Source organism: Panthera onca, chromosome B2 (assembly GCF_046562875.1).
Source record: "Panthera onca isolate mPanOnc1 chromosome B2, mPanOnc1 haplotype 2, whole genome shotgun sequence".
Lineage (NCBI taxonomy): Eukaryota > Metazoa > Chordata > Mammalia > Carnivora > Felidae > Panthera > Panthera onca.
Genome location: NC_138343.1, coordinates 35,056,351 through 35,072,677, shown reverse-complemented (window position 1 = coordinate 35,072,677; position 16,327 = coordinate 35,056,351). Strand labels below are relative to the sequence as shown.

General features: G+C 50.7%; 1 protein-coding gene across 2 annotated transcripts; it reads right to left on the bottom strand.

The window, feature by feature from the left end:
* Window positions 1-7,134: 7,134 nt before the first annotated feature.
* CDKN1A (cyclin dependent kinase inhibitor 1A) lies at window positions 7,135-15,970 on the bottom strand. Of its 2 annotated transcripts, none has more exons than XM_078446858.2 (3): window positions 15,841-15,970; window positions 9,818-10,267; window positions 7,135-8,704 (listed from the first exon to the last, which is right to left on the bottom strand). In XM_078446858.2, the coding sequence occupies exons 2-3, from the start codon at window positions 10,260-10,262 to the stop codon at window positions 8,655-8,657; spliced, it is 495 nt and encodes a 164-aa protein (XP_078302984.1). In that variant the 5' UTR covers window positions 10,263-10,267; window positions 15,841-15,970; the 3' UTR covers window positions 7,135-8,654. The 2 variants fall into 2 exon arrangements, with proteins under 2 accessions (XP_078302984.1, XP_078302985.1); XM_078446859.2 differs by lacking the exon at window positions 15,841-15,970 and adding an exon at window positions 15,711-15,834.
* Between the last annotated feature and the right edge of the window lie 357 nt (window positions 15,971-16,327).

Below are 16,327 nucleotides of genomic sequence, written 5' to 3'. Positions count from 1 at the left end.
CTCACTGCTGTCGGCACAGAGCCTGCTTCAGATCCTCTGTCCCTGTCTCTCTCTCTCTGTCCCTCCCCCACTCACACACTCTCTCTCAAAAATAAATAAACATTTTTTTTAAAAGATTTTTAAAAAGATGGTTTACTCAAAAAACCATTCAGAGAATGGACTGGCTATCTGCAAAAAGCAAAGTTAGGGCTCTAAGATAATTCCAGATGGGGACACGTGGCTTGTTCAGTCAGTAGAGCATGCAACTCCTGATCTTGGGGTTCAGTTCAAGCCCCAAGTTGGGTGTAGAGATTGCTTAAAATTAAATAAAATCTAGGAGCGCCTGGGTGGCTAAGTTAAGCGTCTGACTCTTGATATGGACTCAAGTCATGATCTCACCGTTTGTGAGTTCGAGCCCCGCATTGGGCTTTGCACTGTCAGTCTCTCCCTCTCTCTGTCCCTCCCCTGCTCGTGCTCTCTCTCTCAAAATAAATAAGTAAACATTTAAAAATAAAGAAATAAATCCTTTAAGAAGAATAAAATAAAATAGTTCCAGATGGTATAAGTTCAAGCATTAAAAACCCATAAAATTGTATGTTTGGGATAGGTTTCAAAGTAATGGAGGGGTGGAAGGATGGGTGGGACACAGATGAACTAAGGCCCTGGCCCTGTTCTGATTACTGTTGAAGTTGGCGAGGGCACCACTGATTCATTCTATTCTCTCTACTCTTGTGTATGTTTCAAGAGATGCTGTAAGAAATCATGGGATGGGTTTTTAAATAATCCTGGAGCAGGTAAGGCCATTCCAGGTTTATCACAAAGTGTTTGAAGCCATAAAAGATTGACACATATGATGAAATAGAAATTTTAGAATAAAAAATAAACGTCTGAATGGCAAAAAAAAATTAACCACTGACAAGTTAAAAAGCAAACAGACTGTGAAGAAATAGTCACATGTCACAGAAAATAAGCTCATTTCCTTCTTAGATCATGAGTTCCTATAGAGAAATTGGGACCATCAATAAATAGAGAAATCAGGACCATCAATAAATAGTTCATGGGGGAAAAAAAATACCAATGGCTTTTCAACATGTGAAAAATATTTATTTTCACTTGTAATAAAAGAAATACAGGGGCTCCTATGTGGCTGTCGGTTAAGCATCCGACTTCGGCTCAGGTCATGATCTCACAGTTCATGAGTTTAAGCTTCTAGTCAGTCTCTGTGCTGACAGCTCAGAGCCTGGAGCCTGCTTCGGATTTTGTGTCTCCCTCTCTGCACTTCCTCTCTATCTCTCTCTCAAAAATAAGTAAACATTTTTAAAAATTAAAAAGTAAAATAAAATAAGCACAAAATAAAACTGCAACATAATATTTTAAGTTCTCCAATTGGCAAAGCAAAAAAAAAAAAAAAAAATTTGCGGGGCGCCTGGGTGGCTCAGTCTGTTGGGCGTCCAACTTCACCGCAGGTCATGATCTCAGTTCATGGGTTCGAGCCCCATGTCAGTTTGTACTGACGGCTCAGAGCGTGGAGCCTGCTTCGGATTCTTCTCCCTCTCTCTCTGCCCCTCCCCTGCTCATCCTCTGTCTGTCTCCCTCAAAAATGAGTAAATATTAAAAAAAAATTTTTTTTCTAATCGATAGCGTGCTGTGTTATAAAGGATGCAGGAAAACATTTTCACACGTTGTAAGGAAGAACTGAATGAATAAACTGACACAGCTTTCCTGAGAAGCAATGTGGTGATATCTGTCAACATTAAAAAGGAAAGAGCTTTTTACTCGGCAATTTCACTTCTAGTCATTTGTCCTGTAGGTGATGTGCACAATGACGATATAGAAAGATTTCACTACCACATTGTCTATAGCAGCAAAGGACTGGAAACAACCTAAATTTCCATCAACAGGGAACTGATTAAAGCTCAAATATGTTCCTGTAGGGCCTCTAGGCAGCTGTGAAGAAAATGAAAAGGATATAGGTGGGCCAGCGTGAAGACCTTCTAAATATATTGTTGAATAAAACCAGCAAGGTGCAGAGTGGTGAGTCTAGTACGCTTTGCATGAAGAACAAATGTGTGGATGAAATGTATGCCCTGTAAATACACAAGCATTCCTATACAGTTGTAAATATGCCAAATATTTCTGATAGAATATACAAGACACTGGTAGCAGTTGGGCTGGAGAAAAGTGTTGGGATGGAGAAGGAGGGAAATTTATGTTTCACTGGTTATTTTGTACCATCTTGATATGTTGCCCACTCAAAAATAAATTTAAGGGGTGCCTGAGTGGCTCAGTTGGTTAAGTGTCCTACTCTTGATTTCGGCTCAGGTCACAATCTCATAGTTGGTGGAATCGAGCCCCGTGTTGGGCTCTGCACTGATAACACGGAGCCTACTTGAGATTCTCTCTCTCCCTCTCTCTCAAAATAAGTAAATAAACATTAAACAAAGAAAAGAAAAGAAAAAAATAATTTGTACATATTCAGAGAGAGAGAGTGATGTGGGAAACGTGGGAAAACGTTAAAATTTAGGAACTGTTGGTGAAAAGTATTACTTTACTATTTTTGCAATTTTTCTGTGTCTGAAATTATTTCAAAACAAAAAGTTTTGAAATTTAATAAATGTAATTTCTAAATAAACTGATAGTCTCACAATGAACCATGCTTTTTACCCCATTTTTACAGCTGAGGAAATTGGTACCCAGAGAGTTTCTATAGCTTTATTGAACTAAATAAGGCATTCATTTTTTTTAATTCAAAAATATTTATTGAGCACCTAATATGTGCCAGACACTGTCCTAGGGACTGAGGACACAAAACTGAAAGGAAAAAAAACATAGGTAATAAGTGCTTACAAAGAAAAGTAAAGCAAAGTGAATGGTGGGAAGCATATTTTAGATGGGGTGGCTGGGGGAAGCCTGGATGAAGAGGTGATGTTGGAATAGAGCTTACAAAGAAGATCTGGAAAAAGAGTGTTCAGGAGAGGGAATGGTGAGTGCAAAGGCCCTGAGGCAGGAACATGCTTTGTGTACATGAGGGACAGTGGTAGAGAGAAGGTAATAGAGGGAAGAGTGGAGAAGATGAGGTCAGAAGGAACAGACAAGAGGACCTGTAGGCCACGTAAGGACCTGGGTTCTAACCGTAAGTGAGGTGGAAGCCATTTGGAGGTTTTAAAATGATCCCTCTGGCTGCCTTCATTGTGGATAATAGACTGTGCTACTTAAGGGCAGAAGCAGGGAGACCAGTGAGGAGGCTGTTAGGATAATTCACACAAGATGTAACGAGTTGGACCAGGAGGGCAGCCGTGGAGGTGATGGCAAGAGGATTCTGGATGTATTTTTTTAAATATTCTCTTAAGTGTATTTATTTATTTTGAGAGAGAGAGCAAGCGGGGGAGGGGCAGAGAGAGAGAGAGAGACAGGGAGAATCCCAAGCAGGCTCTGCACTGTCAGTGTGGAGCCCCATGCACGACTGAAACTCACAAACCGTGAGATCATGACCTGAGCTGAAACCGAGGGTTGGACGCTTAACAGACTGAGACACCCAGGCGCCCCTGATGTATTTTGAAAGTAGGGCTAACATCGTTTGCTGCTGGTAGTGCAACTGTAACAAATCCAAGACTTTTCAGCAGTGAGGGCTCTCTCCACTTCCCTGGGAACAGAGTGAAGTTCAATTTTTAAGACCCAGCCCCCAGGATGTCAAAACATCCTCAGTTCATTTGCCCCCCATCCCCACGACCCACCTCCCAACCATGGAAATTAAAGGGGCACGGAGGAGGCAGGGGTGGTCCCAGTCTTCCCCGATGGAGCCGGAGTGGTCAGAGCTCAGCCTGGCTGCCCTCTGCTGCAGCCCCAGGGGAGAATCTGCCGTGAGCCAGCTGGCAGGAGGCCGGAGCCAAGTGCTCAGAAAAAAAAGTTAGATCCAGGCCTTTTTGGAAGCAGCGGAGTTAATTTTAAAATATGGTGTCGCTGGACTTAAAAACACTGAGCTCAGAAACTGAATTTTACAGAAACTGAATGAATGAACAAGGATCCCAGACAGTGAGACCGTTTTATCAATGGCAAAGTTTCACACTCACTCTTTTTCAATTCCCCGGAGATGCTTGCATTCACTTGACAGTTTAGGAAACCCTGAGGCAAAAGACTCTCTGTCCTGAGGTACAGTGTCCAGACCTGGCTGCAGCTGCTGGCTCCAAGCTGTCTCTAGATGGAGCTCAGGCCGGCTGGTGGGAAACCAGGGCCAGGGAGCTTGGTTCAAATTTGCATTTACATAGCACGCCTTGCGTATGACTGAGAAACCTGAGTTACTTCAGAGACAGAGTCGGGACCCGGGGGAGACAGGTGCCCGCAAGCCTCCTCAGCGTCTTCATGATGGTAGTGGCCCTGGGCGAGGCACTTCCCCTTGCTCGTTTATGGAACAAGCAGGCAATGTGACCTGGGTCATCAGCATGAATATCCTGGCTCCCCACCTCTTCCTAGAGGGGTGGCCTCAGGCAAGTGGCTTAAGGGCTTATTGCCTCAGTTTCTCATCTGTAAAACAGAGGTAATAATAGCACCCCGTTCATGGTTTGTTGCAAGGATTAAATGCTATAAACCGCATAAAGCATTTAGAACCACGGCAGGCAGATGATCATCAATGCTGGCTGTTGTTATATTTGTGACTTAAAAGGAGACTGGGACGCCAGGGTGGCTCTGTCGGTTGGGCGTCCGACTTTGGCTCAGGTCGTGATCTCACTGCCCCTGAGTTCCAGCCCCATGCTGGGCTCTGTGCTGACAGCTCAGAGCCTGAAGCCTGCTTCTGATTCTGTCTGTCTGTCGTCTATCTGTCTCTCTCTCTCTCTCTCTCTGCTCCTCCCCTGCTCATGCTGTCTCTCTCTCTCTCAAACATAAATTAAAAAAAAAAAAAAAAAAAAAAGGAGACTGAGTTAGAGAATCTCCGACTTCTGTATCCTGCCAATTAGCAGATGGCCATGTTCAAATGCCAGACTGATTGTCAAGTGATAAGGGCAGCCACCTGGGAGTGGGGTAGGCGGAGAACTGGGTGTGAGAGATGAACGCTGGGGTCAGGAAGGAAATTCAAGCCACAAATAATTCATTCATTCAACAAATATTTATTGAGCACCTACTGTGTGCTGGGCACTCCTTCGGTGCTGAGACATGGCAGCAAATGAAACAGGCAAAGACCTGCCCTCACGGAGCTCACATTTCTGTGGGCTGGTGGGAGAGGGTAAAGCCGCAGTGACTTTTGCCAGCATGTTTATCTGGGCACTAGGCTGGCTGAAGGGAAGTCACGGAAGCCAAAGTTGATGCCCCCCCCACCCCCGTCCCTGTCCCACACCTCTGTTCGCCTGAAACATGGGTTCCTGGTGGTGATGCAGCTTCTCACTTCAAATGTTCCCATCCTTCCGGTTTCCTCCGGCATCATGGGAAGTTGTTTCACCCATGAGAGGAGGAACCCAAACTTGCCCCCCAGAAGGAAGCCCTCAATCAGCAACAGGCGTGGGTACATTTAGCAGTTGGCAGAACGTGCACTGATTAGTTTCCTTATCTATGGAATAAGAGCCATTAATGGAAAGAAGGACTGAATGGAAGTCTCTTAAGTTATCCCCCTAGTCAAGACAGTGAATCGGAAACAACGCCGCTTGCCAGGTGGCAGTGCAGAGATCGGTGCTCCTTTCAAAGGCCTGCAGGAAGCAAGGTGGTTCCCATCATATCCCCATTCCATCCACCCCATACTGCTCCTATAATAACCAAACGAAGCATGGCAGTTGATGGTTATCCACATCGTTACCCTAATTGCAGGCATCATATCAGATATGGTATCTTTGCTAGAACAGTCTACACAGCCTCTGACTGTAAGAAGCTAACAATATGTCCAGCGCATTCTCTCTGATCCGTATCAGGAAAGGGGATAAGAAATGGGGCATATTCACGTTCTTTACAAGAATTCAGAGACCTGTCATGTTCTGTTTTAAGTGGTCAAATGAACTGGGACGTGCTGGGACGTTCCCTCTATAGGAAAAGACAAGTACTGAGGACATGCTCCCCCTCAAAAGAGAAATAGCTTTAGTGAGCCAAGGTGGACTTCGGAGGCCATATACTAATGCTCTGGCCCATTTACCAGATGGCATGGCATGGGGAGCTGCCACGTTTGAGTGGAGTCCAGAACCAAAGAGGGCTCTGTGACAGGTCCATGCTATAGGACAAGCACTTGGGACATACGACCTTGTGTGTCCCATGGTACTAGAAATATCCGTGGCAGATAAGTAGACAGTGTGAAGTCTCTGAAAAGTCCCAGTGGGAGAGCCCTACCTCAGACCCCTAGGGTTCTAGAGCAAAGCCATGTCCCATACAGCAGAGAATTATCCCGTATCTGAAAAGTGGTTTTTGGCTAAATTGCAGAATCAGGAGCAAATAAAGGTCATCATTTTAAGCCACTAAGTCTTGGAGTGGTTAGCTATGAATAGATCATCAGAAACGTGCACATAAAGTACTTTGTTCTTTTTAACATTGCATAATACTCCACTCTAGAAAGATACCACAATTTACACATCCGTTCTTGTTGTAGACATCTGGGTTGTTCCCAGCTTGGGTCAAGAATAACGCTGCCATGAACATGCCTTCTGGTGGAAATACGTACTGATTTCTCGTGAGAACAAACAGGAAGGGGAGTCTCGAGTCATGGGGTGGGCACGAGGGGAGCCATTTTTAGAAGGCATTGCCTGTTTTCTAAAGTAGTTGAAATATTTCATACTTCTGCCAGCCAGGTTTGACTTCCGGTTGTTCCCGATCCTTGCCCTCGCTTGGCATTGTCTTTTTCACGTTAGTCATTCTGGTCGATGTACAGCGTTATCTTATTGCGGTTTTAATGTGCATTTCCGCCATGAGTAATGAGGTGCAGTTCTCTGGTGAGTAATATATCCCTTACTAAAAAAGACCACACAAGGAACCAAAATATTGACCGTGGCGATCTTTGCAGAGGTGTGATGTTTACCGTGGTTGTTTTGTTGTCGTCTTTTTTGGCTCATGGTCTGTTTGTTAAGCCTCTGCGTTTTTTAACTTTAAATGCTTAATTGTTAACATTGTGGAAACAACCGAAAGAACTTCTGCCTACTCCTTCTTACAAATGACAAGGCGTGTGGGCCACAATGGTAATATTACCAGTAAAATCACCAAGAAACATTTATTGAGCACCTGCTGTATACCCAGCACTGAGGAAGGGGCTATGAAGGGCACAGAGCAGTATAGGACTTGTTCTCTGCCCTTCAGAGGCTTACAGTCTAGGTGGAGACAGGAGGAGCCAGGAGAAAACAGTCCAGGCCAGCATGTTACAGGAATGTAAGATGTTTGGGGTCAGACCCACTAAGTGCTTCGATGCCTCCAGGGGCTCAATGCTCAGTGCTGGGAAAGACAATAACTCCCAACTCCCAGGGCCGCATTAGCCCACTTAGCATACCCTATCCACAGCCTCTACCCTATCATCTTAAAACATCTGACTCCTTGTTCAGCTGCTATCAAAGTGCAATGAAATGGGGGAGGGTGGGCAGTGGGGAAGGTCCTTGGAGGGGTTCCAGGGGCTGGTGTCACACTCTTCCTCCTCAAAAACTCTGCTCCCCGAGACATACCCCTGACAGAGGGATCCCCGCTCAAGAAGGCCTGTCCAACCACCAGAACCTCTGCCCCAGAAGGTAAGAGGAGGAGGCGGCCACTGCTTGAGCTGCCTGAGGTAGAACTGGGGACCCCTACTTCTAGCATACCCCTTCCCTCCCAGTCCACTAAGCTGGGGGGACAGGCACCCCAGAGCTGCCACCTAGGGCCGAGAGGGTACTAGAGGGAAAGGGTATGGGGGAGGGGAGCGGAGCAGAGAGGGACTTGAAAGCCCAGCTGGAAAAGAGGGGCGTCTGGGGCTCCTAGAAAAGTGCAGGGGAGGCCAAACATTGAGACTGGCTTCCCTGTGGGTGGCAGAGGGGGTGAGAGGAGGTGGGGTGGTTTGCTACAGGACCCTACCTTCGCCCGTGCTTTCACAGAGCAGGGCGGGGCATCAGGGGCCAGGAAAGTGCCACGTTCCCAGCCGTGTTCCAGGCTGTGCCCCTTTCAAGGTCACACTGCCCGACCTCAGAGAAGGGGAGGGGCCTCCAAAGTGTTGATGATGCCCCCACCCTGCTGGGCCCCCTTCAAAGTGCTATCTGTGTACTTCTCAAATGATAAAGAATCCGGGTTTGAGAATGCACGAAAGGGGCAGAAATTTCATAACCCCCACGAGGTGGTGAGCTGAAGGAGCCAGGCCCCTCCAGGGAGCACCACCCAGAAGGTGAGGGTCATGCCAGCCCCACCTTACCTCTGGGAGAGCAGAAATGGGGAGCACAGGATGAAGACGTCTTAAATAATAGTTCGCATAATAAAAATACCTAGCGCTCTAATAAACCTATCATTCTGCTGTCTAATGGTTTTTTAAATAATTGGAAATGCCAAAGGCTGGGGGGGGGGGGAGCGGGGGGGAAGGGTGGTGGCAAGCAGGATATGTACATGAGGAGGAGTTTAAATTAAAACACAAATAATAATTAAGACGCACAAACTGAAGGACTAAAGGCAAAGGTGTAGAAGAGGCTTGTGGGGGCAGTGGGGGGGGGGGTGGCGGGGCGGTGGGCCTCATTTCTAGGAGCTTGAGGCTTCCAGGGGGCAGATTAGGGCTTCCTCTTGGAGAAGATCAGCCGGCGTTTGGAGTGATAGAAATCTGGGAAGAGAGAACAGAAGTCAGCCAGGCCAGGAGGAAGAGGGCCCAACAGAGCCATCCATCCAAAACCCACAGCAGAGGGGTTAGGCACTCCTCTCTAGGGCCAAAGGGACACATTGCCAAGTACAGGGTAAAACTCTGGCAACTCCCACTCCGTCTCCCACGGCACCGTTCTACCAGGCATCCCATCACGCTTCCCAGACATGACTGATTATAACCAGACCAACATCTGTGGGCCTGCTCCAAGCCAAGCTGCCCACCACTACTGTGGTGGCCCTGTGTAGTTAAACGAACTAAAATCAAATAAAATGCAAAATTCGGTTCCTCAGTCACACCAGCCACATGTCAAATGCTCAATGGCTACATTGCGCCTAGTGGCACTGGACATTTGCATCACTGCACAGTTCTATTGAACCACACTGCTCTAGGAACGCAATTGGAGAACCCATGAGAAGTGTTCTGCCCACGATGGGGCCATATACATGTGAGCCACTATCTTCAGTATTGTTAGTTCTGCACCAGCTGTAAATTTCCCGTGGGATTCTTGACTGCATCGCCCTGAACTTCGGTTTCCTCACATATAAAATGAAGTTGACCATTTGTGTAGTGCTCTGAGGACTGAATGGAAGTGTGTGTGTGTGTGTGTGTGTGTGTGTGTGTGTGTGTGTGATGGGGAAGGTGAGTTAGATCTGGATAGGGCAGCCGGGAAATTACTGTCATTAGTTTTCTCTCTACTGCAAATTCACTGTGGGACCATAGGCAAACCACCCTACCTCTCTGAGCCTTATTTCCACTCCTATAAAAGAGTGGCAAGAATGTTATATGGAACAGGACTGCTTTAAGAACTAAATGAAACCTACCTTAGAAATTCACCTTAGCAAAGGGCCTGACATACAATAAATGTTCCCGGTAGATGTTAGTGAGTTGGTCATGGCTGTATACCTGCCATGCGACCTCAGGAAAGTTGCCCTGTCTCTCTGGGCTTGCTTTCCCTGTGGCCTAATGAGCAAACTGGACCAGACAGGTCCCTTGCAGGACCAGACACGGTCCCTCGCACCACAGATTCTGAGAGTCTTGATTCCTTCTAGTGTCCTTCCCTGCGTCTATCCTCACCTGTCATGCTGGTCTGCCGCCGTTTTCGGCCCTGAGAGGTGCCAGGTGCACCCGGAGACGCCTCGGGCCGCTCAGGGGAGTGAGGCATGAGAGTGCAGGACAGGGACAGGTCCAGGTGGTCCTCCCGAGCTGTCCCCGGCAGCAGGGTAGACGAGGTGCTGGGCCGCTTGCCCCCTCCCAGGTCATCCCGGCCCCCCCGGGGCCCTGCAGGCAGGTAGAGCTTGGGCAGGCCCAGGCCCCACACACGCTCCCAGGCAAAGTCGCCCTCCAGAGGTGTCTCGGTGACAAAGTCGAAGTTCCATCGCTCCCGGGCCTCCTGCACGCAGCCTGCCATTAACGCATCACAGTCTCGGCGCAGCTGCTCGCTGTCCACTGGGCCGAAGAGGCGGCGGCAGGCCTTGCTGCCATGTGGGATCTGGTGGGCATCCCTGGATGGCTCCGACATGGCACCTGCAGCCGAGACACAAGTAAGGTCCTGGTCACTCGGGAAATTGGACCCTACCTTTTGTTGGGGGTAGATGAAGTCTTCTTCATCTCAGATGAAGTCTTCCTCCTAGAACATGGGGTCTCTCTGGCTCCTTCCAGCTGGTTTGTCACCATCGCCTTCCCACAGGCCGTCCCCAGTCCCCAACCAACAGCCACCGGGTGGGGGCAGAGCTGGGTTAACCTGGTACCCCAAGGTCACTGGAGGAGGGAGCAGCTGAAGGACAAACTTGTGTTGACAAAAACAAGTTTATTGCAATAGCAGGGATCAGAGTCCTGTTTACCGCCAGGCTTTATCAACTAAAATCAATTTGTTGTCCCCCCAAGGTGTCCCTCATGGGTGCAAATGCCCCAAGTACGTGTGAATTGCCAGAGTCCAGTAGTTTCCCAACCCCAGCCCTGGCCAAGAGGTCAGGTAGCAAATGAAAGGGCCGTGATCGTATAGCGGTTAGAACTCTGCGTTGTGAAAGGACAGGCTGACAGCTTCTCTGGCCTCCTGAACCCCTTTACCCAGATGCCCATGTGGGATAACCCTGTTCTGAAACAAAAGTACCCTGGCCCCTGGGATAAAAAACACCTAGGATCCAGTCCTAGCTTTGCTGCCTACTACCTAAAGTTTAAAGTCACTTAAAGGGGTGCCGGGTGGCTCGGTCGGTTAGGTGTCTGACTCTTGGTTTTGGTTCAGGTCATGATCTTGAGGTTTTGTGAGTTTGAGCCCCACATCGGGCTCTGTGCTGGCAGTGAGGAGCCTGCTTTGGATGCTCTCTCTCCCTCTCTCTGCCCCTCCCCTACTCATGCTGTCTCTGTCTCTCTCAAAAATAAACTTTAAGTAAATAAATAAATAACTAAATAATCACTGAAATTTTTTTTTTAATTTAAAAATTGTAAAAAGGGGCACCTCGGTAGCTCAGTCTGTTAAGCATCCGACTTTAGCTCAGGTCATGACCTCGCGATTTGTGAACTCGAGCCTCGAGTCGGGCTCTGTGCTGACAGCTCAGAGCCTGGAACCTGCTTCGGATTCTGTATCTCCCTCTCTCTCTCTGCCCCTCCCCCGCACGTGTTGCGTGTCTCTCTCTCTCTCTCTCTCTCTCTCTCTCTCTCTCTCTCAAAAATAAATAAACATTAACAAAATTTTTTTAATTAAAAATTTTTTTAAATTGTAAAAATAAAATGTCACTTAATATCTCTGGGCCTCAGTTTTCTCATCTATAAAATGGAACTGTGGAAGCATCCTCAAGCAATAATAGGTCAGGGAGTCCCTTCAGGCAAGGCAGATGGAACAGAGTTGAGAGGCTGGCTCTTGTGGTTAAGAGTGTGGGCTCTGGAGCCAGACTGCCTGGGTTGGAATCCAGGCTCTGCTGGGTGACCCTAGACAAATGGCTTAACTTCTCTGGGCTCTATTTTTTCTCATCTGTAAAATGGAGACAGTATTAGTGACTGTCTCAGAGGATAGATGTGAGGATTAACTGAGTTAATGTAGGTAACATGCTGGGAAAAGCACCTGGTAGACAGAAGTGCTTGGAAAACAGAAGTGTTATTATTTTGCTCTGTGTTCAGTTCTGGCTGAGCCTTCTCCACATCACTCCCCGGGCCACCACCTCCTTCAGACAGCAGCTGACAGGTGCTGTGTGCTGAGGGCCTTTCCCAAGGATGTCATCAAGCTGGAGGCCTGGGGGTGAGGAGGGGCTGGGCAGGGCAGGACAATGATTTCTCCCAGGCTGAGCCACATCCTGCCAGGCACATCAGGTGATCTGGAGTCTAGACAGCCTGGAAGCCCCTGCCCCATGTTGGCTACATCCAAGGAACTCGTTTTGCAGGCAAGAAAAATTAGAGGTGGCCGGTCTACCCGGTTCCTCTCCTCCCACTTCAGAAGAGGGAAAACCAAGGTTGAGTTTGCTCATGACGAAGAGCTGGCACCCACCTGCCCTGCTCTGGCCTGACTCCAGGGCTGAGTGGCTGTGCAACCTTGGCAGGGACTGGGTTTTCCCGAGGACAAGTCCTGCTTTGCAGGCTCTGAGTGACCTCCTCGGGCAGGAAGACCTGGACCCCTGCCACACCTACCCCTCCCCACCCCACCTCTCAGCGCTGATGGGGGAGGAGAGGCACCAGGTGACCTCAGACCAAATTTAAAGAGCAAGAGTTTGAAGAGATATGAGGCTTGCCCCCAAACCAGAAAACTGAAAAGGCCAAGAGCCACTGCCCCATAGAGGGGTTACCCAGTGCAGTATGTTTGCTCTCTCTCTCTCTCTCTTTTTTTTAACAGAATAAGTAACGAAGGCTCAGAGAAATTAAGTAACTTGCCCAAGACCACCCAACTCACAAGTGGCAGAGCCAGGATTTGAACCCAAGCCTGTTTGCCCTGCGTTCTGTGCTCTGGTGTTCATCCTTACTCTTCTAGTTTTGTATTATTAACTACAGTCCCAGCAGAATCATTTGGGGAACTTTTTTAAAAATATTTTTTTTTTAGGTTTGAGAAAGAGAAAGAGAGAGCACAAGTGAGGGAAGGGCAAAGAGAGAGGGAGACGCAGAATCCAGACACAGAATCCGAAGCAGGCTCCAGGCTTTGAGCTGTCAGCACAGACCGACGCGGGGCTGGAGCCCATCGACTGTGAGATCATGACCTGACCCGAAGGTGGGCGCTTAACTGAGCCAACCAGGCACCCCACTTGGGGAGCTTTTTACAAATACAGATCCAGGGGCACCTGGGTGGCTCAGCCAGCTGAGTACTGCACTCTTGATTTTTGGCTCAGGTCATGATCTCACAGTCATGAGATGGATCCCCACTGGGGCGTCTGCGATGGGTATGGACCCTGCTTAAGATTCTCTCCCTCTGGCCCTCCCCCACTCACACTCTCTCTCAAGGAAAAATAAAAAAGAATAAAAAAAATACAGGGTTGTTTGGGTGGCTCGGTCAAAACAGCCACTGACTCTTGATTTTGGCTCAGGTCGTGATCCCAGGGTGGGGATAGAGCCTCTGCTTCAGGCTCTGCCCTTAGTGTGGAGCCTGCTTGGTTAGGATTCCCTCTTTACTCTGCCCCTCCCCTGCTTGCGCGCGTCCCGCGCGCGTGCGCGCTCGCTCTCTCTCTCTCTCTCAAAAAACAAAACAACAAGAAAAACAAAAAAAACCATATTGATAGGTCCCTCTCTCCCCAGATTAATTAACTCAAATTAAGGGGGATTTAAGCAGGTGTTTGGCAGTTCCCCAGATGGGCACTCTTGGGGTGCCATTCAAGAGGGGATACACTGGATGGCCGAAATGGACATTCTGGGTCTCAGTGCCTCACTGGCACAAGGAGGAGGCGCCTGCCTAGGATTTCATCAGGACGCTGGGTTTTCCCTGCTTCCTGGCTTCCAGGAGCTGGGACCAGAATCCTTTCTCCTAACACCCCAGCCCATATGGCTCTCATAGGCTCCGCATCTGATCTCACTACCATTATCATAACTCCCAGTTCAGGGAAAGCTGAGAAACACAAACCCTTGTTTTACAAACAAGTAACTGAGAAGAGCTTCCTTTGTTGGCCTTCGTGCCTTAGATATCAACCAATTTTAATTCCGAAGTAAACAGTAAGGACTCATTACACACTGTTGAACCAATGGGGTACTCTTTTTAAGGGGCGTTGGCAGAAGCGGCGAGCGATCTCTGCGCAGGCGAAGCGAGCGGGAAGGAAAGGCGGGTGAAACCGCATTCCGCGGGAAGGCGTGTTTGCTATTCGCGCCGGGGCCGGAAGGGGGCGCTGGTCGCCAGGAAATCAGGCGCAGGGTCGGAGGTGCGTGGGCAGAGCCTTGGACAGCAGCAGGGAGTTGTGATGAGTCAGTTTCCTGCAAAGCTCTCCCCACCCGCCAAAACTTCGCTTCCACTCGGGCTGCGCGTCACCCTCTGGAGGTGGCGGGGGGGTGGGGACTAGGAGGAGAACCAGGGGCCGCAAACACGTCACGCTGAGCCAGTCAGGCTTCCGAAAGCCCCGCCACTGTTGGGAAACCGCGCGCTCCTCTGTGACACACACACACACACACACACACACACACACACACACACACACAGCACGCACAGGCGCGCAGAGGTTTGGGCCCTCCACCTTATCTCCACGCCCAAAGCACGGGATGAGTCAGATCCCTGGAAAATAAAAATAGACGAAAGCAAGGAAAACAAAACCGCTCGAAAGTCCTCCTCGAAACGCGACGTGGAGGGAGGGGAAGGGGAGCTGCCTTGGCGCCCTAAAGTGCCAAACCCTAGTAAATCCAAGATTCTTGTCCGAACTAGAAGGGCACCAGGGTCCCCAGAGGGCCCCCGACAGGACGGATGCACTGTGGCCCTCGCAGGGCGGCGGCGTTCGAAGGACGACTCGTCGTCCCCCGGCTCCGCTCAGACCTGTCGCCCTTGGAGAGGGCAGTTTGGTGGGGGGCGCCGGGAGCCCCTGGATGCTGCTGACAGAGTCCCGGAGCAGCGTCGCGCCCCCCCCCCCCGAAGTCCCACCCTCCGATTGTGACCCCTTCCCGGACGAGGGCTGCACGCCCCGCCGCCCCGCTGCGCAGGGCTGCGCTCCCTCCGCGGAGTCCGGCACCCCGAGTCGCGGGCAAGCTGGGCCGGGGTTCGGCGGGCGCGATGGAACAGAGGTGTGTCCGACTCCTGCTCTTCTCAAACCGACAGGCTGGCGTGGGCCCACCCCGCGCGGGGCCACCGCTCCGCGTCCTCGAGGGCGCGCTGCGAGGCGGGGACCGCACAACCAGTCCTGGACCTCCTCGCGTCCCCGGCTTCCCTGAGAACACTTCGTGCCAGCCAAATAGGTCACTGTGCTGATGGGGGGGGGGGGGGGTAGGGGGTCAGAGACCGCCGAGGGCCGGGAAGCTGACTTCTGGGGCGCCACTGTCCCCCACCAGCCCGGGCGGGGCTCTGACCTCACCCGGTTCGTTTCCCGGGGTCTCCTTGTCACCATGAGTCACCTCCTCGATTGCCCTGAAGGGACGTGTACCAACACGTTCCCAAGGACCAGGGACACAGCCCGCGCTGACCTCAGCGCCCAGCGGTGGCGGACACGGAGGCGTCGGGAACCTAGACCTCGGGGCGGGGAGACGGCACCTAGTGGATCCGGGAGCTGCTCCGGAGCGGATCGCTGATGAACCTGCTCGGCTCCGCGTTCCCCGCCCCTCCCGGAGCTTGGCGCTCAGGGGCTCCAGCCGCTCGCCGCTAGCGCTAACGGCGCCAAGGGTCCGCGGCGCCCGGGTGCCCGCCTCTCCTCCACCCTGCTTTGTTTCAAGGGGACGGGAGCGCGGCAGGGATCGATCCCTCCAACTCCTGCCCTCCCTCCGCCCGGAGTCTCCGCCAAACTCGGCCTCCGTCACACGGGCACTTACGGAGACACCCGTGGGAGCAAACCCCAGACCCGCGCACCGACCCACTCACGCCATTCACCTGTGAAGACAGCACACACACATACACCCGCGAGGACACACTCGCGGACGCGAACGGACGCACAGGCAGACACTTCTCGGCTCAGAGCTGCCGGTCCAGGGTCGGCTCCTGCCTGCCACGACTCCCTCACCTCTTCTGAGGGTCTCGGTGGCTCCGTGAATCCGCGCCCGGCTCCGGGTCTCCAGGTCACAGACTGGAGCAGTGGCTCACACCTCTGCTGGCACCGCCCGGCGCTGCTCTTATAAAGGATGGCTTCGGAGGCGGGACCCGCTGCTCCGCCCGCTGAAGGCCTGGGACCGCCCTTCCAGAGCCGCGGGACGCTCGTAGCTCCCGGCCTGGCTCTAGAACCTCAGAACTCAGATGCCAATGTTATCAGCTGCTGGAGGGCGTTTCCCTCCCCCCCCCCCCACCCCCCGCGTCTGGGCGTGTGTGCTCTACACAGTTGGTGGGGAAACTAACTGAGCTACAAATCTGAGTGGTTTTCATTGGGGTGTGAGTTGGCACTCCCCAGGAAGGGATGGCATTCTTAGCATAAGCCCTCTTTCTGGCCCCGAAAAGAGCATGAGGGGTGACCATTAATAAATAAAACTCCATAAATAATAAAAAAGATGTCCCTC

Bases quoted from the DNA above. Each gene is read 5' to 3' on its own strand.
- CDKN1A (XM_078446858.2), bottom strand. From the start codon at position 10,262: ATGTCGGAGCCATCCAGGGATGCCCACCAGATCCCACATGGCAGCAAG. The intron at 8,705-9,817 runs GTGAGGATAGAC...CTCTCTTCCCAG, and splicing joins GCGGCAGACCAGCATGACAG to ATTTCTATCACTCCAAACGC.